The 25,525-nt window shown below is 41.9% G+C and overlaps 1 protein-coding gene across 5 annotated transcripts in view; it reads right to left on the bottom strand.

Moving 5' to 3' along the window:
* phf14 (PHD finger protein 14) overlaps positions 1-25,525 on the bottom strand; it is a 223,041-nt gene that overhangs the window by 33,273 nt on the left and 164,243 nt on the right. For all 5 annotated transcript variants that reach the window (XM_078238242.1, XM_078238253.1, XM_078238282.1 and 2 more), the window contains exon 17: positions 18,865-18,982. In XM_078238242.1, coding sequence (XP_078094368.1) covers positions 18,865-18,982 — 118 coding nt within the window. The remainder of the gene's footprint in view (positions 1-18,864; positions 18,983-25,525) is intronic.

Here is a 25,525-nt window from a genome sequence, read left to right as displayed (position 1 = left end):
TCTGTTTGCAAGGCTTTAGTCCTTTGTAAAAACATACCTACCATGGCATTATCCAAGACAAAATTAGATATATTTAGCCCAAAGAGACAAATGATTCTCAATGAATTAGGGACAAAAATTAATCTAACTGTTGGAACGAATATTTTTGTCATATTGTGTGTCATACTGTTGTCATATTTAGACTGGAAGCAAAACTGAAAAGTGTAAAATAAATTTGGATTAGTGCTTCTACTTTTGAAGTAAATTAAGATAAAGGATACATGCAAATTAAAACCAACATCATAATCTAAAATTCTACCTTCTTCACTGTGTTATTCCAAATGAAAGTTCTGGAAAAGCAAAGTCTAAACAATTGCTCGGCAGCATAATTGAAGTAATTCAACAAATCAAATTTTGGAAAAAGCTATGGAAAACTGGAAACATGCAACCAGGCATATGAGGCATATCAGAAAAAGAACTAAAATAAAATCTTTTGTTTAGTTTTTAGGGAAAGTATAAATTGAATCCCATAATAACCATAAGTTTTATCAAAATATATTCAAAATGTTCAGAAGGCTATTTGGACTTCAAGTGCTGTGGGAGGATGCTGGGAAGATTTACTCAAAAAAAAAGCTGAAGTTCAGAAAAATGGAGGCAGAGCAAACGGAACAGAAAATTAAGAATGGGAAGACTGTAGGGAAATGGGAGAAGATGAGAGAGAGGCAAGGGAAGGTTTTTCATTTGAGTTTTGTGGTATTTCTCTGAGATTGCACTGGTTGAGTGGCTCTCATTTTTAAGATTGCTTTGTAGCAACATTATAATTGCTGCTTCCTTGAGTGCTTGTGTGATGGCACGCTCTTTGGAGTTAAACTGTGTAGAAATTATGGAGGGTGTAGACTGTTATCATTATCTTGTCTATAGAATCAATGCAGATGTATTCTTTTAATTCACCTGACAGTTTTTCTGAAACATCTTCACTCAAATCTAGTAAATATTCATTTTTAGCAAAAAATATTAATGTTCAAATAATAAGCTGCATCAAAATATTGTCCCTGCTATTTTGCCACAGTTAACCAATTCCATTAACCATCCATCATTTGGTATCCCCTTGGCCCTTGTCACCCTGATCGCTCCCATCAATCCCATCCCCCCATTGCTCGTGAAAACAATCTCTCCAGCCAAGATAACTGTTCCTAGGCTCCCCTTACCATCTGCTATTTTTATTCTCCACCAACAATCCCACAGTCCACTGCTATCGCCACCCACTGTTGGCAGCCATGTTGTATCATGTGCTCCAGTCCTCCTTGTGCACCAGGCATGTCCACCAAATAAATTCACCAGATGCACCCCTTAAATAACAATCAAAATAGTCTGGGTGACAAACATCGAGTATTTATTATTACACATTGTAGCTCACCTGCTAAACAGCACCACTCTGTGGCAAAAATTAAGTATAGATATTATATTCTACACTGATTTTCACAGAACTGCACTGCTGTGTGAAGAATACCACAGAACTGTAACAAAAACTGGACAGAGAAAAATTTCTGCTGACCCAAGCAAAACAGATTGGCTTGCGATCTTGCTGTCACAGCCTTTTGGTGCTAGCATTCGAGCCTCTGAGTTAGAAGGTTGTAGTTTTAAGCCCGACTCCACATATTAAAAATCACATTGCCCATGTAGTAGTGAGGAAGTACTGCGCCATCTGAGATATTGTCTTTTAGATGAGATGTTAAACAAAGGCTGTGGCTGCAAGTTTAAACTGATACAGTGTCTCATTTGGCCCAATAGCCAAAAGGTCAAGGGCAAACCTACCTCTTCTAGAAGCCATGGCTCAATTATAGAGAGGATAATTGCCTGCATTTGTGGCTTCTGCCCTTTTGAGGTTAAGACGTTCCGCATCCAAGAGTGGCCAGTCAATCAGCTGTCCCAGACCAGCCACAACAGAGGCGGCTTCAAGAGTGCTGGAAAGTAGAGTTGGCGCTCAGCAGAAGGCAGACCTCACCAAGGGGAGCGAGGACTTTGGTGAGCCAAAGGGTGCCTGAACTGAAGGATCCAAACCCCCACAGCAAGTTTGCAGGGAGGCTGCCAGGTTTTACTGGATGACATCTTCAGTTGGCAAAGTGCCCATTTGTAAAATATTAGTGGTGGCAAGAAGTGGTCCTTAATGGTCATTAGTTGGTCACTCAAGGGTCTCAGCAGCACGGTGGCACAGTGGTTAGGAATGCTGCCTCACAATGCCAGGGACCCAGGTTCGATTCCCACCTTGGGTCACTATGCGGTCTGCAAGCGTCTCCCCGCATCTGCGTGGGTTTCCGGGTGCTCCAGTTTCCTCCCGCAGTCCGAAAGACGTGCTGGTTACGTGCATTGGCCATGTTAAAGTCTCCCCCAGTGTACCCGATCATGTGCCGGAGTGTGATGACTAGGGGATTTTCACAGTAACTTAATTGCAGTGTTAATGTAAACCTACTTCTGACATTGATAAAAATAAAAGGGGCACCTGTCACCTACCTTGCCACAGGTAAAAACGAATGGAGGCAAGGTGGTGACGGGCATGGCATATACCCTCCTGATTTTATGCCTTCCCACCTTGCTTCTGGAGTGGGGTAAGTGGTGTGAGGAGAACTGGCGGTATAAAACTTCTGTCCTTGTCTGTTTACCCAGCTTGATAGAAAAGATGCTATGACACTCTTGTAATATGATTTAATAATGTGGTACCAATATATGCAAAGTAATGTATAATTGTGTAGCATACTTAAAGGTTATAGATGATGTCAACATTGATGAGAGAAATCAGGAGGGCAAAAAGGGGACATGAGATTGTTTTGGAAGATAAGGTAAAGGAGAATCCAAAGAGCTTTTACAAATACACAAAAGGCAAAAGAGTAACTAGGGAGAGAGTAGGACCTCTTAAGGATCAACAAGGTTATCTATGTGTGGATCCACAAAAGATGGGTGAGATCCTAAATGAATATTTCTCATCAGTATTTTCACTGTTGACAAAAGCATGGATGTTAGGGAACTTGGGGAAATAAATAGTGATGTCTTGAGGAGTGTACATATTACAGAGAAGGAGGTGCCAGAAGTCTTAAAGCGCATCAAGGTAGATAAATCCCTGGGCCTAATGAAGTGTATCCCAGGACACTGTGGGAGACTAGGGAGGAAATTGTAGGTCCCCTAGCAGAGATATTTGAATCATCGAAAATCACATGTGAGGTGCCTGAAGATTGGAGGGTGGCAAATGTTGTGCCTTTGCTTAAGAAAGGCTTCAAAGAAAAGCCTGGGAACTACAGGCCGGTGAGCCCACATCTATAGTGGATAAGTTGTTAGAAGATATTTGAGAGACAGGATCTACAGGCATTTAGAGGCACAAGGACTGATTAGGGACAGTCAGCATGGCTTTGAGAGTGAAAAATCATGTTTCACAAATTTGATTGAGTTTTTTGAAGGGGTAACCAAGAAGGTAGATGAGGGCAATGCAGTTGATGTTGTCTACATGGACTTTAGCAAGGTCTTTGACAAGGTATCACATGGTAGGTTGTTGCATAAGGCTAAATCTCATGGGATCCAGGGTGAGGTAGCCAAATGGATACAAAATTGGCTTGATGACAGAAGGTTGTAGAGGGTTGTTTTTCAAACTGGAGGCCTGTGACCAGCGGTGTGCCTCAGGGATCGGTGCTGGGTTCACTGTTATTTGTCATTTATAAGAACATAAAGTAGGAGCAGGAGTAGGCCATCTGGCCCCTGGAGCCTGCTCCGCCATTCAATAAGATCATGGCTGATCTTTTTGTGGACTCAGCTTCACTTACCCGCCCGCTCACCATAGCCCTTAATTCCTTTACTGTTCAAAAATTTATCTATCCTTGCCTTAAAAACATTCAATGAGGTAGCCTCAACTGCTTCACTGGGCAAGGAATTCCACAGATTCACAACCCTGTGTGAGATGTTCCTCCTCAACTCAGTCCTAACTCTACTTCCCCTTATTTTGAGGCTATGCCCCCTCGTTCTAGTTTCACCCGTCAGCGGAAACAACTTCCCTGCTTCTATCTTATCTATTCCCTTCATAATCTTATATGTTTCTATAAGATCTCCCCTCATTCTTCTGAATTCCAGTGAGTATAGCCCCAGTCTACTCAGTCTCTCCTCATAAGCCAACTCTCTCAACTCCGGAATCAACCTAGTGAATCCCCTCTGCACCCCCCCCAGAGCCAGGATATCCTTTCTCAAGTAAGGAGACCAAAACTGTACACAGTACTCCAGATGTGGCCTCACCAGCACCTTATACAGCTGCAACATAACCTCGCTGTTTTTAAACTCCATACCTCTAGCAATAAAGGACAAAATTCAATTTGCCTTCTTAATTACCTGCTGCACCTGCAAACCAACTCCTTGAGATTCCTGCACAAGGACACCCAGGTCCCTCTGCACAGCAGCATGCTGCAATTTTTTACCATTTAAATAATAGTCCATTTTGCGGTTATTCCTGCCAAAATGGATGACCTCACATTTACCAACATTGTACTCCATCTGCCAGACCCTCGCCCACTCACTTAGACTATCTATATCCCTTTGTAGACTTTCAGCGCCCTCTGCTCACTTTGCTCTGCCACCTATCTTAGTGTCATCTGCAAATTTTGACACACTACACTTGGTCCCCAACTCCAAATCATCTATGTAAATCGTAAACAAATTTATATTAATGATTTGGATGAGAATTTAGGAGGCATGGTTAGTAAGTTTGCAGATGACACCAAGATTGGTGGCATAGCAGACAGTAAAGAAAGTTATCTAGAATTGCAACGGGATCTTGATCAATTGGGCCAGTGGGCTGACGAATGACAGACGGAGTTTAATTTAGATAAATGCGAGGTGATGTATTTTGGTCGATCGAACCAGGGCAGGACTTGGGTAACGGTAGGGCGTTGGGGAGAGTTGTAGAATAAAGAGATCTAAGGGGTACAGGTTCATAGCTTCTTGAAAGTGAAATCACAGGTAGACAGAGTGGTGAAGGCGGCATTCTGCATGCTTGGTTTCATTGGTCAGAACATTGAATACAAGAGTTGGGACGTCTTGTTGAAGTTGTACAAGACATTGGTAAGGCCACACTTGGAATACTGTGTACAGTTCTGGTCACTATTATAGAAAGGATATTATTAAACTAGAAAGTGTGCAGAAAAGATTTATTAGGATGCTACTGGGACTTGATGGTTTGAGTTATAAGGAGATGCTGGATAGACTGGGACTTTTTTCGCTAGAGTGTAGGAGGTTTAGAGGTGATCTTATAGAAGTCTATAAAATAATGAGGGGCATAGATCAGCTGGATAGTCAATATCTTTTCCCAAAGGTAGGGGAGTCTAAAACTAGAGGGCATAGGTTTAAGGTGAGAGTGAAGAGATACAAAAGGGTCCCGAGGGGCAATTTTTTTCTCAGAGGGTGGTGGGTGTCTGGAACAAACTGCCAGAGGTAGCAGTAGAGGTGGGTACAATTTTGTCTTTTAAAAAGCGTTAGACAATTACATGGGTAAGGTGGGTATAGAGGGATATGGGCCAAACCCGGGCAATTGGGACTAGCCAAATGGATACAAAATTGGCTTGATGACAGAAGGTTGTAGAGGGTTGTTTTTCAAACTGGAGGCCTGTGACCAGGGGCGGCATGGACAAGTTGGGCTGAGGGGCCTGTTTCCATGCTGTAAACCTCCATGACTCTATATTGTATAATGATACAGAACAGACAATACACTAAATATAGCTCACGTTTCAGTTAGAATTTTAAGACAATGGCAGCATACTGGTTCATACCCATTTTTCACAAACATCTCCTTCTCTGCTCACTGGCGGGCAAAATTGGAGGATGAACAATTTTTGGGTCCACACAACTTTATAATGGATACTAGTAATATCAGAATAGTACAGGTAAGGATCTTGAATTCCAACTAAAGGTACTGTAATGGGGCTAAGACTTCGCACTCTATATTTTGTTAAATTATATATAAATCATCATGGCTAATTTCCAAAAGTTTAAAACTGGACAATGACCCTTTGAAATGGCTGAAGCCATGTTTGGCTGTGACCTAAACAAAAGAACCATCAGGACAGAATTCATTATCTCTGAAGAGCCTCTATTGGCCCCTGTGGACTGCAGAGGCCAAATTCAAAGGGAATCAGACAAAGGTAATCTCCATTCCATGAGCCAAGCTTGGTTGACTGGAGTCAAGGAGTCTGTAGGACAAAGGACCTTGCAAACTTCACCTCAAATTCTTAATAGCTAGGACATTAAAAACCTTTGAAACCCAGACAAAGCATTATACATCCTTTTTCAAAGCCAAAATGGTAAGGTAGCAGTATGTGAAATGACCCCCATCCCTCAAGCAGGGAGAATCAGTTATACGGTCTTATCATACTGCAAATCAATCTGCTCTCTTCCACCTACCAATCAGTAGCACAGAAAAGTGGATCTGTCCATGTTTGCGTGCCTGGCCCCCATTTACACTGTTTTTACTGGAACTCCTACATCATTGCCTACAAAACTAAAATTCGCCATGGCACGCCGATCTCATTATGAAAATCATCTCGACTGGAAAAGTGAATTATCCATTATCAATTTTCAAACTGCCAACCTCTGAGGGAATACACCATTAGACTTTGATTGAATTCTTGACTTACGTGTGACAATAATTCTTTGCTCTGTGGTCTTTGCCCTGTAAATCTTCCTTCCTTATCCATCATTTATTCAATGAAATAGCGACACGCCCTCCCCCATTTTGAATGTGTGCGAATAAACTAACCCTCTGAGTTCACCCTATCTTGGGTTTGCTGTGGGGTTATTAATAAGAAATTGGATCATACCAAAACTGAGGGGTTGGAAATAAGCCACCGCTTATAAAGAGGAAATCAAAATCAAAACATCTTTCTGTTTATGGTTGGGTGGTAAGAGGATAAATCAGGGCTATTCAAATTAAAACCAATTCCTGCCCACAACAATATGATATATGTACAAAAATCAATCTTATGGACAGCTCTCTTCAGAATAAGATGTCATTCTTTAGGGAATGTGTTAAAGAAAGAATTTGTATCCAAAGGCACTTCATATTCAATGAAGTGCATTTTGAAGTATAGTCATTCTTGTAATATAAGAAATGTAGCATCCATTTCACACAGCAAGTTCTTAAAGCAACTTGATTATGACAGAAGTTTAACTGCTGAGTCTGGACACACAAAGAGGCCCATCTAGTGGTACAAAGAACCCGCAGCTTTTGTCGCGACACTACAGACTTCCTACAAAAACTCAGCACACATGGAACAGTTGAACCAGGAGCACTCCTCGTCACAATGGATGTCTCGGCACTCTACACCAGCATTCCCCACGATGATGGCATTGCTGCAACTGCCTCAGTACTCAACGCCGACAACTGCCAGTCTCCAGATGCAATTTTACAACTCATCCGCTTCATCCTGGACCACAATGTCTTCACCTTCAACAACCAGTTCTTCATCCAGACACACGGAACAGCCATGGGGACCAAATCCGCGACCTCAATATGCCAACATCTTCATGCACAGGTTCGAACAAGACCTCTTCAATACACAGGACCTTCAACCGATGCTATACACTAGATACATCGATGACATTTTCTTCCTTGGACTCATGGTGAACAATCACAGAAACAACTATATGATGACATCAACAAGTTCCATCCCACCATCAGACTCACTATGGACTACTCTCCGGAATCGGTTGCATTTCTGGACACGCGCATCTCCATCAAGGACGGTCACCTCAGCACTTCACTGTACCGCAAGCCCACGGATAACCTCACAATGCTCCACTTCTCCAGCTTCCACCCGAAACAGGTTAAAGAAGCCATCCCCTATGGAGAAGCCCTCCATATACAGGTTCTGCTCAGATGAGGAGGATCGCAACAGACACCTCCAGATGCTGAAAGATGCCCACATAACAGGATATGGCGCTCGACTCATCAATCGACAGTTCCGGCACGCCACAGCGAAAAACCGCACCGACGTCCTCAGAAGACAAACACGGGACACGGTGGACAGAGTACCCTTCGTCGTCCAGTACTTCCCTGGAGCGGAGAAGCTCTGACATCTTCTCCGGAGCCTTCAACATGTCATTGATGAAGATGAACATCTCGCCAAGGCCATCCCCATACTCCCACTTCTTGCCTTCAAACAACCGCACAACCTCAAACAGACCATTGTCCGCAGCAAACTACCCAGCCTTCAGGAGAACAGTGACCACGATACCACACAGCCCTGTCACAGTAACCTCTGCAAGACGTGCCGGATCATCGACACAGATGCCATCATCTCACGTGAGAACACCATCCACCAGGTACGCGGTACATACTCTTGCAACTCGGTCAACGTTGTCTACCTGATACGCTGCAGGAAAGGATGTCCCGAGGCATGGTACACTGGGGAGGCCACGCAGACGCTACGACAACGGATGAATGAACACCGCTTGACAATCACCAGGCAAGAGTGTTCTCTTCCTGTTGGGGAACACTTCAGCGGTCACGGGCATTCGGCCTCTGATCTTCGGGTAAGCGTTCTCCAAGGTGGCCTTCATGACACACGACAACGCAGAGTCGCTGAGCACAGGCTGATAGCCAAGTTTCACACACATGAGGACGGCCTCAACCGGGATCTTGGGGTCATGTTACACTATCTGTAACCCCCACGACTTGCCTGGGCTTGCAAAATCTCACTAACTGTCCTGGCTGGAGACAATACACATCTCTCTAACCTGTGCTTAACGCTCTCTCCACTCACATTGTCTGTATCTTTAAGACTTGATTACCTGTAAAGACTCGCATTCCAACCATTATTTTGTAAATTGAGTTTGTGTCTTTATATTCCCTGTTTGTGAACAGAACTCCCACTCACCTGACGAAGGAGCATCGAGCGCTCCGAAAGCTAGTGGCTTTTGCTACCAAATAAACCTGTTGGACTTTAACCTGGTGTTGTGAGACTTCTTACTGTGTTTACCTCAGTCCAACGCCAGCATCTCCAAATCATGACTATTCTGGTGGCCAATTGCTCACCGAAAGCTCTTTAATACTTAGCCTTGCTGTTGAGATCGCAGCATTCACGGAACTGGCCAGGAAAGAGGCTTCCGAAATTGGAGCTGGAGCTAAAATACACAAGATGGGAATGGACAGGAAGAATTCTCTTAAAAGGCAAACATGCCATAGATCTGTTCTGGTGGAACAGTCTCTGCATGAATATTGGAGTAAAGAAAATAAATATAGAAGCTGTGGCAAGCAAGGCCACACAACTAAGACACATTGGACACAACAGACTTCTCCAATCCCGAAGGTGTGCCAACGCAAGAACATGTCAAGATTTTTAAAAAGGGGCCTATGAAATATCTGATGAGGGCGAAAAGTTCCAAGATGATACCAGACTAGGATAGATCCAAGAACTTAAACTAGGTGTTCTATCCATGAAAATGGATACCCATAGGTTCTGGGTTTACCTAAAGTTAGATTTACAAGAAGTAAAGATGGAAGTATATATGGGAACTGCTGTATCACTTCTCCAAGAAAACATATACAATCTGAATCTTAAACACTTACCACTAAAACCTTCCAACGTAATCCTGTAAACCTATGCAGAGGAAGTAGTTCCACTGAAGAGATATATCATGGCTTAAGTAGAAGCTAATGGTCAATCAGCAGAATTGCCTCTGCTCATAGTAAAGCTAGATAGTAAAGTCTACCTCTTTGTCAGAGCTGAGAGAGTTGAAGAGTCATCCACACTTGAAATGTTAGCTCTATTCTCTCATCACAGATGGTGTCAGACCTGCTGAGATTTTCTGTTTTTGTTTCAGATTTCAGCATCCACAGTAATTTGCTTTTATCCACCAAAACCACCTATTTTCATTTCAGTGTCAGTTTATCTGCTGCTGGATCCCTCATCCAAGCCACCTTTTACTTCTAGACTTAATTATGCCAATACATCCCTGGCCAGCCTCCCTTGAACTACACCTTGCAAACTTGAAGTCAGTCAAACCTCTACTGCCCATTTCATGTTTCAATGCCAACTGACCCTTAATATGAACACCGATCACAAACTATCCGATTGGGATTCCAGAACCTTCTTCAATTCTCTTAAAATCACTTACTTCAGCAAGATAACGAATCTACAGTGTTTTAAATAAACTTAGTTATTTTCCATATCATGGTTGTAAAGGGAAAAATACAAGGAGAACACACTTTAAAATGGCTGCCTGGCACATAAAGAGTTAACTGGAAAAGGAGCCAAAAAGCAGACACCGGCTCCTACTTATCAGAAATCACTTTAAATCAAAACCTAACAGACAAGCCATTTCTAAATCACAGACAGTGACTCATTGTAAACAAACACCTCAGGAAGCCAAGCCAAGGGTCAAGACATCTTTTAAGATAAGGAAAACCTGAAACAAAGGGAATAGATTAGCCATAGGAAGAGCGGGAAAATATGAATGCGAGGAAACCAATTAACACCTGAATGAGCCGAAACTAACCATTGATAGATACAGACATGAGGAAATGTACCCATTCATAAGAACAATACTATGTTAAATGTCTATATCTGTTTGTACCTGCTTAAACGATGTGATAATGTTCGAATCACCGGTTTACCCATTGTGTAAAGGGTATAAAAATGGACCACTCCCGACATTCTAGTGAGAAAAGGTATTCTACTAACTTGTGCCTTATCTCCCGGAGCTCCGTTAAATAAATCGTATTTTCTGAATCTCGAAGTCTGACTACTAGTGGATTTTTCCCACAACAATGGTCATAAACATGGCTATTGTATTTCCTGCAACCCGCTTTCCACTCCATTGCTTCCCATTCTGAAAGTTCCTCTTGGTGCTATACCCAATTTCCAACCACAATGTTCTTCTACCGGATCCTCCTAATATACACTACTCGCCTTCTACAAGCAAGGATCCTGACTCCATCGTCACTCTGATCCTGTTACACTCTTAGGCCATCCTCCCAACACTAGTAAAACACATCACCCCTCCTGCAGTATTTCTAAATGCTCCCTACCTAGTACCTGAAACCATAATATTGCAGTTACTGTACTTTAAAAAGCAAATAAAATTCACTACTTAATCAAGCAAATTCATAATTTTGTTAATTTGTACATGGAATGCAGATATCACTCGCAAGGCCAACAATTTATGTCTATCCCTGGTGGTGAGCCAACCTCTTGAAACATTGCAGTCCATTTGGTGTTGGTACACCGGAGTGCTATTCTGAAGAGCGTTCCAGCATTTTGATCCAGCAACAAGGACAAACCTGCAACCTATTTCCAAGTCAGGATGGTGTGCGACTGGAGAGGAACTTACAGATGGTGGTGTTCCCATGCACGTGCTGCCTTTATTCTAGCTAATTTAGGAGATGCTGTCAATGGAATCTACCATGCCTTGTAGATGACACAAATATCTGCAAGTGTGTGCAAGAGGTGGAGGGAATTAATGTTTAAGGTGGTGGATGGGATGGCAACCAAGTGGGCTGTTTTGTCCTGGGTGGCAATGAGCTCCTTCATGTTATTTGAGTGCAGTTCATCCAGGCACGTGTCGAGTATTCCATCACCCTTCTGACTTATAGATAGTGAACAGATTTTGAGGAATCAGGAGCTAATTACCCGTTGCAGAATTCCCAGCCTTTGACTTGCTCTTGCAGCCAAAGCATTTAACTGGCTTGTCCACTTTAGCTTCTGGTCATAGATAACCCCCAGGATGTTGATGGTGGACTTCAGCAATGGTAATTTTGTTGAATGAGAAGGAGAGATGGCTAGTTTTTCTCTTGTTGAAGATGGTTATTGCTTGACACTTGTGTGGCTTGTCACTTACGAGGCCAAGCTTGAACGTTACCCAGGATTTGCTTCATGGAGGCAGAGACTGCTTCATTATCTGAGGAGTTACGAATGGGACTGAAAACTATGCAGTGGACATTCCCACTTTTGACTATATTATGGAAGAAAGGTCATTGATGATACTAGAATACTTTGGAAACCCTGTAGCAATGACCTGGAATTAGATGATTGGTCTCCAACAAATACAAGCATCATTCTTTGTACTAGGTTTTGGCTCCAGCAAGTTGAGAGCTTTCCCCTGATTGTCACGGACTTCAATTTTACTGGGGTAGCCTCATCCTGCCTTGATTTGGTCACTCTCAACATACCTTTGGAACTCAGCTATTTAGTCTACATTTGAACCATGACTGTAATGAGGTTTGGAGCAGAGCGATCCTGGCAAAACCCAAACTGAGCATCATGAGGTTATTGCTGACTGCATTTTGCTTGATAGCAATATTGATGACACCTTCTATCATTTTGCTGATGAACAAAAGTAGATTTAAGGACAAATTGTTCTGCTTTTTGTGGACAGGACATACTGGAGCACTTTTCCAGTAGAGGCCAATGTTGTAGCTGTACTGGATCAGCTTGGCTATGGGCACTAGTTCTGCAGCACAAAATTTCACCACTACAGCTAGGATGTATTGAAGCTCATCACCTTTGCAGTGTCTAATATGCTTAGCCATTTTTTGATATCATTGGGTAAACAAAATTGGCTAAAGACTGGGTTTTGTAATGGCAGTGAAATCATGAGTTTGGGATGGATCATGTACTTGTCCACTAGCATTTCTGGTTAAAGATGATTACAAACACTACAAGCTTGACTTTTGCATTCATGTGCTGGGCTCTACCCATTGGTTGTTTAACTGCACATTCCCATTCAAGACAGGACATAGGACTGCCACAACTAATCTGTTGGTTGTAGGATAGCTTAACTCTGTCTATAGAATCACAGAATTGTTACAGGGCAGGAGGCGGCTACCTGGCCCATTGTGTCTGCATCAACTCTCCAAATGAGCATCACGACTTAGTGCAATTCCCCTTACCCCTGCACATTAGATGTTCACCGGAATAGAAATAATGTTCTCTCGAATGCCTTGATTGAACCTGTCTGCACCACAGTTCCAGGCAATGCATTTTGGAATCCGAACCATTTGTGTGAATTTTTTTCTCACATCACATTTGCTTCTTTTGCAAATCACTTTAAATCTGTGCCCATTCGTTCATGATCCATTTACAAGTGGGAATAGTTTCTCCACATCTACTCTGTCCACCTCCATTATGATTTTGAACAACTCTATCAAATCTCCTCTTAGCCTTCTCTTCCAAGGAGGACTGTCCCAACCTCTCTAATGTATTCTCATCATTGAAATTTCTCATCCCTGGGACTGTTCTTGTAAACCTCAACTGCACTCTCACATCCTTTCACATCTTTCCAATAGTGTGGCACCCAAAACTGTACACAATATTCCAGCTGAGGTCTAACTAGCGTCTTGTATAAATTCAGCATAACCTCCTTGCTCTTGTACTCTATGCCCGGAATAATAAAGCCCATAATACTGTAGGCTTTATTAACTGTTCTCCATCTGTCATACCACCTTCAATGATCTACGCACATTGGTCCCTGGTCCCTCTGCTCCTGCATCCCTTTAAGAATTCCACCCCTTACTTTATATCGCCTCTCCCTGTTCTCCCTTCTAAAATTCATCACCTCACACTGCTCCACATTGAATTTCCTCTGACACCTATCTGCCTACTCCTGAGGTCCTGCATACAGGAAGCAGACAGTGGGAATAAACGGATCCTTCTCAGAGCGGCAGGCAGTGACTAGTGGGGTACCACAGGGTTCAGTGCTGGGACCCCAGCTATTCACAATATACATTAATGATTTGGATGAAGGAATTGAAGTCAATATCTTCAGATTTGTAGACGACACTAAGCTGGGTAGCAGTGTGTGCTGTTAGGAAGGTGCTAAGAGGCTGCAGGGTGATTTGGACAGGCTGGCTGAGTGGGCAAATACAACATAATGTGGAGAAATGAGGTTATCCACTTTGGTGGCAAAAACAGGAAAGACGATTATCTGAATGGTGGCAATTTTGGGAAAGGGGAAGTGCAATGTGACCTTGGTGTCATGGTGGAATAGTCGCTGAAGGTTGGCATGCAGGTACAGCAGGCGGTGAGGAAAGCTAATGGCATGCTGGTCTTCATAGCAAAAGGATTTGAGTATAGGAGTAAGCATATCTTGCTACAGTTATACAGGGCCTTGGTGAGGCTAAACCTTGAATATTGTGTGCAGTTTTGGTCTTCTAGTCTGAGGAAGGACATTCTTGCTATTGAGCGAGTCCAGTGAAGGTTTCACCATACTGATTCCTGGAATGGCAGGGCTGACACATGGAGACTGGATCGACTGGGTTTGTAATCACTGGAATTTAGAAGAATGAGAGGGGATCTCATAGAAACATACAAACTCCTGATGGGACTGGACAGGCTGGATGTGGGAATAATATTCCCGATGTTGGGGAAGTGCAGAACTAGGGGTCACAGTCTAAGAACAAGGGGTAAGCTGTTCAGGACTGTGATGAGGATGAACTTATTTACTCAGAGTTGTAAACCTGGGGAATTCTCCACCACAGAAAGCTGTTGGGGCCAGTTTGTTACATATGTTCAAGAGGGAGCTGGACATGGACATTGTGGCTAAAGGGATCAAGGAGGTATGGAGAGAAAGCGGGACTGGGATACTGAAAGTGCATGGTCAGCCATGATCTTATTGAATGGTGGTGCATGCTCGAAAGGCCGAATGGTCTACTCCTGCACCTATTTTCTATGTTTCTATCAACTTGTCTATGTCCTTTTGAAGTTTTATACTGTCCTCATCAAAGTTTTACAATATTTCCAAGTCGTGTGTCATCTGAAAACTTTGAAATTGCCCCCTGCACATGAAGATCGAGATCATTAATAAATATAAGGAAAAGCAAAGGTCCCAATACCTACCCCTGGTTCTGTTATTTGTTGTTGTGATTTATAATTTCAAACAAAACTACAGCTATAACTCCCACAATACTTACACAGCACAGCATATCATGTAACTCATCATAAGCAATGCCACAGGAGATCCGCTAGTTTAAATGATAAGAATAAAATATTAAGGTGTATTGCATCCCCATCATGTACCGAGACCAAAATATTGTGACATAGATTGGCTTTACAGATTTAAACTTGGAAAACATCTAGGGTTGCCAACTGTGATTAAATGTATCCCTGGAGATTTCTTCACATGCCCCACATTCCAGCCATTCTTTGGTCAACACACCCATCTTAGTAACTTATTGCCTTCCTATGCCAATTGGAAAGCAAAAAGACTAATTTTCCAAGTGAATAACGCTTGACTGTTAACCAAACAATAGGGTGATTTTCTGACCTCGCCACACCTGGCGCAGATTGCGTTGATCCCGAAAAATAGTGTGCGCCTCTAAAACTCGATTCTGTACCTGGCGCCAAACAATTTCCAATAATTCTGGTCCCTTTCTAATGGCTCAAACCAGATCACATCCAGAAAGGGCGATAGACCGATTAGCATATTTAAAATAGCACTTAAAAATGCATAGCCCGTACGACACCAGATTATCCCAGCTCCTGGAATCCTCTGACATTCGGGTGTGGCGTGAGAATGGCGCGAATCACGACTGGTCTCCACTAGGTGTGATGGCCACACTGGGGGGGGCTTGGAGGCCACTGAGGTCCCTGCGGGTTGGAGCATGGCCGGGCAGTGCCCACCTGACACCCTGGCAATGCCAGTTGGGCAAGGGGGTGGGGCCTGAGTGGGGCTATGATGGGATGGGCTATGATGGGAGGACCTAAAAGTGGGGGCTATGATAGGAAGTCATGCAGGGGGGGGGTCAGACAGGAGATCCCATTGGGGAGGCCCCAATGCCAGCATCCTGTGTTGGGGAGGGGGTGGGGGAACATGCCGCCCATGGGCGGGGGGAGGTCCTGGTGTCTGGGAGGAGAGGAGGTGCCCTTGCAAAATCACACCCGAGCTCTCTGCAGCCAGGCTCATCAGTGTGTTTAGGCCCTACCTGCCTCCCTGTGCTTTTTAAACATAATTACAGCCAAAATTGGTGATCGATAGGTAACTTGGACCATTTCCTTCAGCTTACAGTTCCTGTCTGCCTCTCACCCATCCATTCTCACTTTACACGCTGAAAATCTACGCTAACTCTCACGTGTAACTTCACAAATGGCAATCACCTGTTTTATGAATGCAAAGAGAGCACCACTGATTTTCCTTCAGTCCTCTTGCATTTTCATCTCCGCAAGATATCAGATACTAACCCTCATCACTTTGCCAACACAATACCAATAAGTGGTCCATAAGCTTGAACACACGTTGCAAGCCACTATCGCTGCCAGATCTGTCTTGACTGTTTTATTGCACTTTTGTTGCTCCTTCATGACTAAAATGCTAAATGTAAAAACTACTTGAAGCACTCAAACAATATTATTCTTTCAGGTCTAGATACAGGCCAAATGGAAGGAGAACAGCCTTCAAAATCACTTGCAAGGAATTTAGTACAGATTGGAAGCAAATGCTCCAGTTCAAAGTCAATGCCCTTTTCTATAATTTCCAATCATTTGAGTCTAAGTCAATTCAGTCCTTGTTTTTGCAGTGGTCAGTTTTCACAATTTTTCTATTCAAATGTAGTTTTTACATTTAGCATTTTAGTCATGAAGAGGGAGCGACAAAAGTGCAATAAAACAGTCAAGACAGATCTGACAGCGATAGTGGCTTGCAATGTGTGTTCAAGCTTGTGGACCACTTATTGGTATTGTATTGGCAAAGTGATGAGGGTTAGTATCTGGTATCCTGTGGAGATGAAAATGCAAGAGGACTGAAGGAAAATCAGTGATTGGAAGCAAATGCTCCAGTTCAAAGTTAATGCCCTTTTCTATAATTTCCAATCATTTGAGTCTCAGTCAATTCAGTCTTTGTTTTTGCAGTGGTCAGTTTTCACAATTTTTCCATTCATCTGATACTTTAAAAATATGTTTATCTATACATGACTGATTTGAATATATTGTATTAATACATCAGTTCCTACACATCAAGTTGTCAACCATTGTTGACAACGCAAAGTACAAATTAGCAATCGGCTATCTTTAAATCAAATTTAGAATCAGTTTTTAAATTAAAGCCCTATCAGCATGTTACAATAACAAAAGAAACTCCCCTTGGCCTGGAGTAAAAGAAAATGGTCGCAGAGTTAATCTGTAAGGTTTATATCTCATTACAGACTTCGAAATCCTGATTGCAATGAAGAAATCAACTTGGCCTACCAATAATGTCCTTATAACAGCTGTGAAAATAGTTCTTCTTCCAGACTTGTCATTGTGTGTAAATTAATTAGAACCATTTAAAAAATGTCAAATATTGCTCTTGACATTAACTACATTAAAAATCTTAGGGTACATATTACAAGTGTTAACTTGAGCAGATACTGGCTGTTGTTAATATAATGGATATATACTGATTACTTATACAAACAAATAAAACTAGACTATAATTTTTTTTAAATTTCCTTTCAACAAAATATTTAAAAACATTACTGCTGAGGCACACTTAGTAAGAGTTTTAACAACACCAGGTTAAAGTCCAACAGGTTTATTTGGTAGCAAATGCCATTAGCTTTCGGAGCCCTGCTCCTTCGTCAGATGGAGTGGATATCTGCCATATATCCACTCCATGTGACGAAGGAGCAGGGCTCCGAAAGCTAATGGCATTTGCTACCAAATAAACCTGTTGAACTTTAACCGGTGTTAAAACTCTTACTGTGTTTACCCCAGTCCAACGCTGGCATCTCCACATCGAGACATACTTAGCCATGACCGTATTAGCACCTGGAAAAGCTGGTATGTGTGCTATGATTTTGAGCAGTACATCAGCATAGCTTTTTAAATACCCTTTAGCCAGAGGTCACTGTGGTAATTTGTTCAGACTAGACTTTTCAAAGTGATGCTAACACCAAACAGTAATAATACTCTGCTGGGTGACTGGCTACACAAAAGTTGTTTTGTGCAACAAGCTGAAAAATTGCATTTATTTACAAATTAGATGATGATCGAGTCAACATTGAATCTCAACCAAGGTAAGGTTAAAAAAGGGAAATGAGGAAGGTTTTTATTTGTTGTCATGTCTATTAGTCAGGTAAAACACTGTTTAAATAGCACAATAAACCAGAATCAATCAAAATTGGATTGTTTTACAATGTTTTGTTTGTCTTTGCGCACACAGATTCTACACGTGTCCTCCAACTGTAAAGGGTGACCAGTTAAAGGGTGATGTTTTGTTCTAAGGTGCAAGTTAGCTTCTCTGGAGAAAGCTCTTTTATTTTAACAAATAATTTCAACACAGCCAGTATTCAACTAGTAATAGCCTGTGAAGGTCATCAGGTTTTAATAATTTGCCCAGCAGAACTTGGCCTAGTTTCTATTCACTGTGGGAGTGCTGACTCAGTGCAAGAATATATTAAAAATATCTTCTTTGGAACTGAGCAAATCTTTCTTACTCTCTTTGAACAGCATTTTGTGAACTAAATATTCTGTACTGTATTAAACAAAAAGATTAAAACAAATCGAAGAAACCAACTACTTGTTAACTTACTGAATCAGCTGATTTAAAACAAAATCTTAACATTTCAAGGTCAAACATTAATAACTATAGTGTTTTAAACATCCATCCAATTCACCAACAGTACAGAATTAGCCTCCATAACAAACCTGAAGCAAAAAAACAAATGGGGAATTCCTACAAATGCTATGAGACAGGCCATTCCATGTTAAAAGGCTGACAGAAATTCAATATCATTTTTGATTCTCTCCAGAACTGACTAGGATACTTAAGCATTCTAAGGCCATGATTGCTAGATATCCAAACTACAGTGGACAGCTAATTTCCACACACTATCTTTGGAAATCTTGCAGTGAGCTGAATTCTATGGTAACAAAGATTTAATCTTACCTTTGAAGTTGTGGAGTCACATTCCTGACAAATCCAACCATAGCCTGTCTGTTTTGGGGACTTCTTCAGTGGTGGGTCAAGGCAACCAAAGTGGTAACAGAGTCTGCATTCATCACATCTAAACAGGAGGATTTTAAGACAAAATTAGTTTTATGATCTGGGAAATCAAATCTATCCATTAAGTAACAAAGTTTGAATTAGACCATTCGCTTCTTGTCCAGTTAATTTTGCAATCAAGATCTCAGAGTGCAGGCCGAAAAACTGACCGATAAAACTTACAACCACCAACCTCCCTTTCCCCAACCCTAGGGCGGCATGGTAGCAGTGGTTAGCACTGCTGTCCCACAGCACCAGGGACCTAGGTTCGATTCCTGGCTTGGGTCGCTGTGTGGAATTTGCACGTTCTCTCCATGTCTGCGTGGGTTTCCTCCAGGTGCTCCGGCTTCCTCCCACAGTCCAAAAGACGTGCTGGTTAGGTGTATTGGCCATGCCAAGTTCTCCCTAGTGCACCCAGACAGGCGCCGGAGTGTGGCAACTAGGGGATTTTCACAATAACTTCATTGCAGGGTCAATGTAACTTTTGACACTGATGAATTAAAAAAAAACTCCACCCTTGCCAATGAGATCATCCCTGCAAGGTGAAGGGCATGAGTCAAGTTGTAGCTTAAGTCTAGTTTGTGGATGACTGCCTCACCTTCAATAAATCTCAAATCAATTCTGGAAATACTAAGGTCAGACAACTGCAGAGAAATAGATAACATTTCAGGTGCATGACCATGCAAGGAAAGGTCATTAACCTGAAATTTAACTGTCTCTCTCTCTCTCCAAAGATGCTGTTTAATTTGCTGAACATTTCCAGCAGTTTCTGTTTTGATTTCAGACTTCCAACATTTGTAGTAATTTGTTTTTGGTTAAACCAATTTTCCTTGGCCTCAAAAAGGAACAAAGTGATTGAAACTTCACTTGCAAAGGTTTACACCAGAAAACAAGAGAACTGAGTAAATTGGGGATGGGAAAATTGGAGATGGGAAAAGTCGGTTTACTCATTGGTCCCCAAGATGTTAAAATTACACTGGAACATCATGGCATGTTATTTGGACTTGTACTGAATGAGTGTTTTAAGATCTGGAAGACATATACATACAAATTAGGAGGAGTAGGCCATTCGACCCCCTCAAGCCTGCTCCATTATTCAATAAGCTCTTGGTTGATCCGATTGAGGCCTCAACACCACTATCTTGCTTCCCTTATTATCCTTTGATTCCCTTGTTACTCATTCTTCTATTTTAATCAGCGATATTGTTATTGTTTTCATAGAATCTATACCGTGCAGAAAGGCTATTCGGCCCATCGAGTCTACATCGACTCTGACAGATTATCTTACCTAAGGCCCTCTCCCCCTTCCTAACTGTATCCCCACACATTTAACATGGCTAATCCATCTACCTGCACATCTTGGGATAATAAGGGGAAATTTAGCATGACCAGCCCATGTGACATGCACCTCTTTGGACTGTGGGAGGAAACTGGAGCACCTGGAGGAAACCCACGCAGACACTGCAAGAGTGTACAAACTCCACACAGACAGTCACCCAAGGCTGGAATTGAACCCAGATCCCTGGAGCTGTGAGGCAGCAGTGCTAACCACTGTGCCACCATGTCTTAAGGGGGAGACGTTTTGTTTTAAATGTGTGCTCTAGTTCTGGTTTTGCTACAAGGGGAAACATCCTTTCATCATCCACTCTGTAAAGCCGCTCAGGAATCTATATGTTTCAATAAAATCACCTTTCATTCTTCTAAATTCCAACAGGTAGAGGCCCAACCTGCCCAATTCTATCCTCTTAAGATAGTGATGTCCTGAAACTGAGATGATTGACCTGCAAAAACCACAACCACCTTTTTTTGTGCTTAGTATGACTCCATTGAGGGGGTTTTTCCCTGATTCCTATTGACGCCAGTTTTGCTGCGGCTCCTTGATGCCATACTCTCTCAAATGCTGCCTTAATGTCAAGGGCAGTAACTCTCAGCTCACCTCTGGAGCTCAGATCTTTTGTCTATGTTTGAAGCAAGGCTAAAATGTGGTCAGCAACTGAATGAGTTTTTTAAATATAATAATTGCCCTTGCAAGAAGAGGGAAAATCATTTAACAGTAACAAATGAATTACTAACAGTGTTAAAATGACAGGGATCAGGAAATCCTGGCATTAGTATCTTCCATTGAACTGTGGGAACTATCTTGAACATTTGTAATATTTTATGCACAGCAAGGCAAGTAGTATATTTATGGGAAAATATGCCTCCCTGCAAGTTAAACTATTGCTCTAGGTTAGGTAATAAGAATCTCTAGATAGGAAACAATGCCCTGCAAATAGAATCATAGGATCCCTACAGTGCAGAAGGCGGCCATTCAGTCCATCAAGCCTGCACCGACAACAATCCCACCCAGGCCCTATCCCTGTAACCCCACGTATTTACCCTGCTAATCCCCCGACACTAAGAAGCAATTTATCATGGCCAATCCATCTAACCCGCACACCTTTGGTACGTGGGAGGAAACACACGGAGACACGGGAAGAATGTGCAAACTCCACACAGACAGTCACCCAAGGCTGAAACTGAACCTGGGTCGCTGGTGCTGTGAGGCAGCAGTGCTAGGCACTGTGCCACTGCCCAATGCTGTGAATATTTGGTGCTTGAGGTGATTCCATTCAGTTGTGCCAATTTCTCTAAATTAATAAAGCACAGGTAATAAAGCCTTATCAGACAAAAGCAGTGCTATACTCACTGCTCCCCAGTGAAATGAACTCTAAATGTAACCTGCTCTTGATACTCTCAATATTCTAAGCTTATAAAAAAAAAGCATTGTTAAATCAGAAAAGGTAATGAAGTGTCAGCAACCTTTTCATGCATTACAGTGTAATGCTCCATCACGTATTTTTCCTATTTGAAATTACATCATCAAATTTCTATGCAGTATATTTGCACACATCAGTGATTCTTAATATTGTGGGATATATTAAAGTCTGGTTTCAACAAAATGAATATTCTAAATTTACACTTTTTAGAGAAAGCAATTCTGTATTATCTACAGTCCACCTTAAAGATAAAATGGGGCCATTTCATAGACATCAACATTATCAATTATTACTGTGATGAATAAAACGCATTCCTTTTCAACATGCCAATCTAAGAATATCAAAGGTTAGATCAATGAACATTTCTCTCTTCTGCTCTTTCCTCCTTAGCACGCAAATAATGATTTTAGATGAGATGATACAGTTTAGTATCCAAAATAAATGCAAAAAAATTGTTTACTGTGGAGTTCTGCTCAAGTGTCTCACTTTTATACATCTACCTATATTTTGTCAAAGATTTAATTTTAGTTAAATATAGTATGAAATTAAACAAACTGCATTTCATAATGATTCTTCCATTTTTCTTGAATTTTAAGAACCTTACTATTACTTGTCACAAGTAGGCTTACATCAACACTGCAATGAAGTTACTGTGAAAATCGCCTCGTCACCACACTCTGGTGCCTGTTTAGGTACATCGAGGGAGAACTTCGCATGGCAATTCACTTAACCAGCACGTCTTTCGGACTGTGGGAGGAAATTATATCATGCATAAAAAATATTCTCAACGTTAAATTTATTAATGGAGCATTGCATAACGTGCTCACTTCTTGTCCACAAGCCTTAGTTCCTGTTGCCATGATTCTTTTGGTCATATTTGTCAACATTAAGGATTGCGAAAGCCCAAGTCATATTTTCCCATTCAGTCTTGCAATGTCAACTGTTGTTACAGGCTCTAACTCTTGGTAGTTCTGTGGACCTAGTTTCTGAAGTTTTTCTCCCTGCTCGTGACCATCTTGTGCATTATACATCTTCATGTCTGGTTGCACCTATGAAATGATGTGGAGATGCCGGTGTTGGACTGGCGTAAACTTTTGCTTTTGCTACCAAATAAACCTGTTGGACTTTAACCTGGTGTTGTTAGACTTCTTACTGTGTGCACCTATGAAATCCAGATCCATAAAAACACCATGGGCCACGATACTAAACAATGCAACAACATAATTAAAAGCACTAATGATCTAATGTCACAAAAATTGCTACACTTTTCTGAAGGTTTTAAACAACTAATGTGCTTAATGCAGACAAAACTACCAAAAACCATTTATTTTTTCAGCCACTTTAACAACATTACAAGTAATATTTATAATATAAAACATATAAAATTAATATTTTAAAACAAATGCTAAATTTATCAATACAGTTAGCTATTCATAGAAAATGTATGAGACAGAAGGCCATTCAATCCATTACGTGGTATATTTTGAGTGGAGCTGTTTCTCTTGAAGGGAACAAGATCCAATTGTGAAGGCATTTTGCAGATTAGAATATGTTCCCCAGAATTTTAAAATTGCTGTGCATCTTTACAGATTCAGAAGTTTGGCATCTGCAGACATATCACTTTTAATATATTACATGCACAACTCCTGGAGTCGATCAAACTGCGTAAAGAGGACCAGAGGAAACCAAGTTGCAAGAATGGGTCTTGAAGAGGAGTGGGGGAGGTCTCCAAGTATTTGGAAAGAAGTCTAGCTCCCTGATTTTCCAAGAAATCTCCCAGAAATCCTGTGCTGAAGTAAGCGATGGACTGTTAGGTCCCCTCCTTAGTGAGATTTGGGAGATTTTAACCAGAGTTGTTAACATTGCCAGAGGTTGATTGTGTGACTTATGATCATGTAACATTTGCTTGCAGTTTGAAAACATCTTTCAATTACTTTATAATGGTTGAGCTTCTAGTATTTGAATGTCTTGCTTGAGTACAATATTTTTTGGTGACAAATGCAAGGATAATTAAAGGATAGTCATATGGTGCAAGAGTAGATTATTCTATATTTTGTTTGTATCTATGTTATTTATTGCTTTGGCAAGATTTGTAAGGTGCACCCACATTTTTAAGTTGGGTCTGTTGGAAAAGACTAAAATTGCACCAGTCCAAGCCATTTTCTTAAGTTTAAAAGATATAAGCTACATACTAGATCTTAAAGGTTAGAAATTTGATGTCTCATTTGTTGGATGCAGGGGTCATTATTCATGACCTAAAAGTGCAGCTTCTGCATGAGGTGGGCAGCATGTAACTGGATGCACAAACCTGATTTCCATGATTGTAGCATAGTCCAGAGCTGATCCTGTGCTGCACTGTTCTCTGCTGCACTGCCAGCAGCCAATGCACACTACGGGGCTGACGGGCTCAAGAACAAAATGCTATAGGCAGACTTTCCTTTTGTTTTAGGTGCAGTCCCTATAAAATAGAAGTTGAACTAATGTACTGCATGCTTCTAGATAAACACTTCGGAACACATGGTCTGGGGATATACTACACTACACTAAGGAAAGGGCTTCCTGCTTTAGTGACACACTCAACAGGCTCTGGTCAAAGAGGTGGAGGCCAGAAGAGATGCCATGTTTCTGTCAAGGGAGAGGGAACAGAACCTTAGAAGGCTTTGGGAACGGATGACATGGGCAGTTAATTCCTAGAGCAGCAAATGCCGAGAGCAGCATGCAGCAGTACAGAAAATAATTAACTCATGTCAATGTGTGTGAATGCTTCTGTACATCACACCTCAGACCCACCACACCACCCACCTCTCAATGCACCACATCACTATCACTCCACCCAGCAGCATACATACGCATGCAAGACTCACTCCTAACACCCATATACTGCACCTTGCTCACACACATCTTCCAGTCATGCCAGCTGTGCACACATCTCTCCGACATATAAACCAAATGCCATGACAGGCACATCACCGAAGCACACTGACACATTCACTGACATTCTTTCCTCTTGCAGCTGGCAAGAAAGGCAAAGGACCGGCAGAGGACTGGCATCCCCTCAGGTTCCTTGAGACGATCCAATAAATCATTGGGATTACTGCCATTTGGAAGGTGTCACCTGGCACTGCTGAACCATCAAGGGAGATGGTAAGTTGCTGCCTGATGCACCTTCCCCACTTAGTCCTCGAAGGTGTAATTAAATGGAAACTGTAAATACTGTGACATTGGAACTCCTGCTTTCCACCCCTCCCCTCATGCTTTTGTGCTTTCAGATAGTCAAGAACAGCTGGATGCCTATTCTATATGAGCCACAGAAAAAGGAAGAGCAACCTCAAAGAGTGAAGAGGAGGCATCATCACAGATACTGGGTTTGGACAATGGACAATGAAGCTCACATTGTTGGGATCAGCAGATAGTAAACCACCGGGAAAGAGTAGGCTTCAGCCAGATCCAGAGACACAACAGCTCCTGTGAGAACTTCACAGAGGGCAAGATGGCACAGGAGCTCGTGTAGGGGTGTCATATAAAGATTTGCTTGGAGCAAACTAGAGGACAATTAGGGGCAGCACAGTGGCACAGTAGCTAGCATTGCTGCATCACAGCGCCAGGGACCTGAGTTCGATTCCAACCTTGGGTGACTGTGTGGAGTTTGCACGTTCTCCTCATGTCTGCATGGGTTTCCTCTGGCTGCTCTAGTTTCCTCCTATAGTCAAAAGGTGTGCAGGTTAGGTGGATTGGCTATGCTAAATTGTCCCTTAGTGTCCAAAGATGTGTAGATTAGAAGGATTAGTGGGATAAATGTGTGAGGT

This window comes from Mustelus asterias, chromosome 2 (assembly GCF_964213995.1).
Source record: "Mustelus asterias chromosome 2, sMusAst1.hap1.1, whole genome shotgun sequence".
Classification (NCBI taxonomy): domain Eukaryota; kingdom Metazoa; phylum Chordata; class Chondrichthyes; order Carcharhiniformes; family Triakidae; genus Mustelus; species Mustelus asterias.
This window is presented reverse-complemented; position numbering and strand designations above follow the sequence as displayed.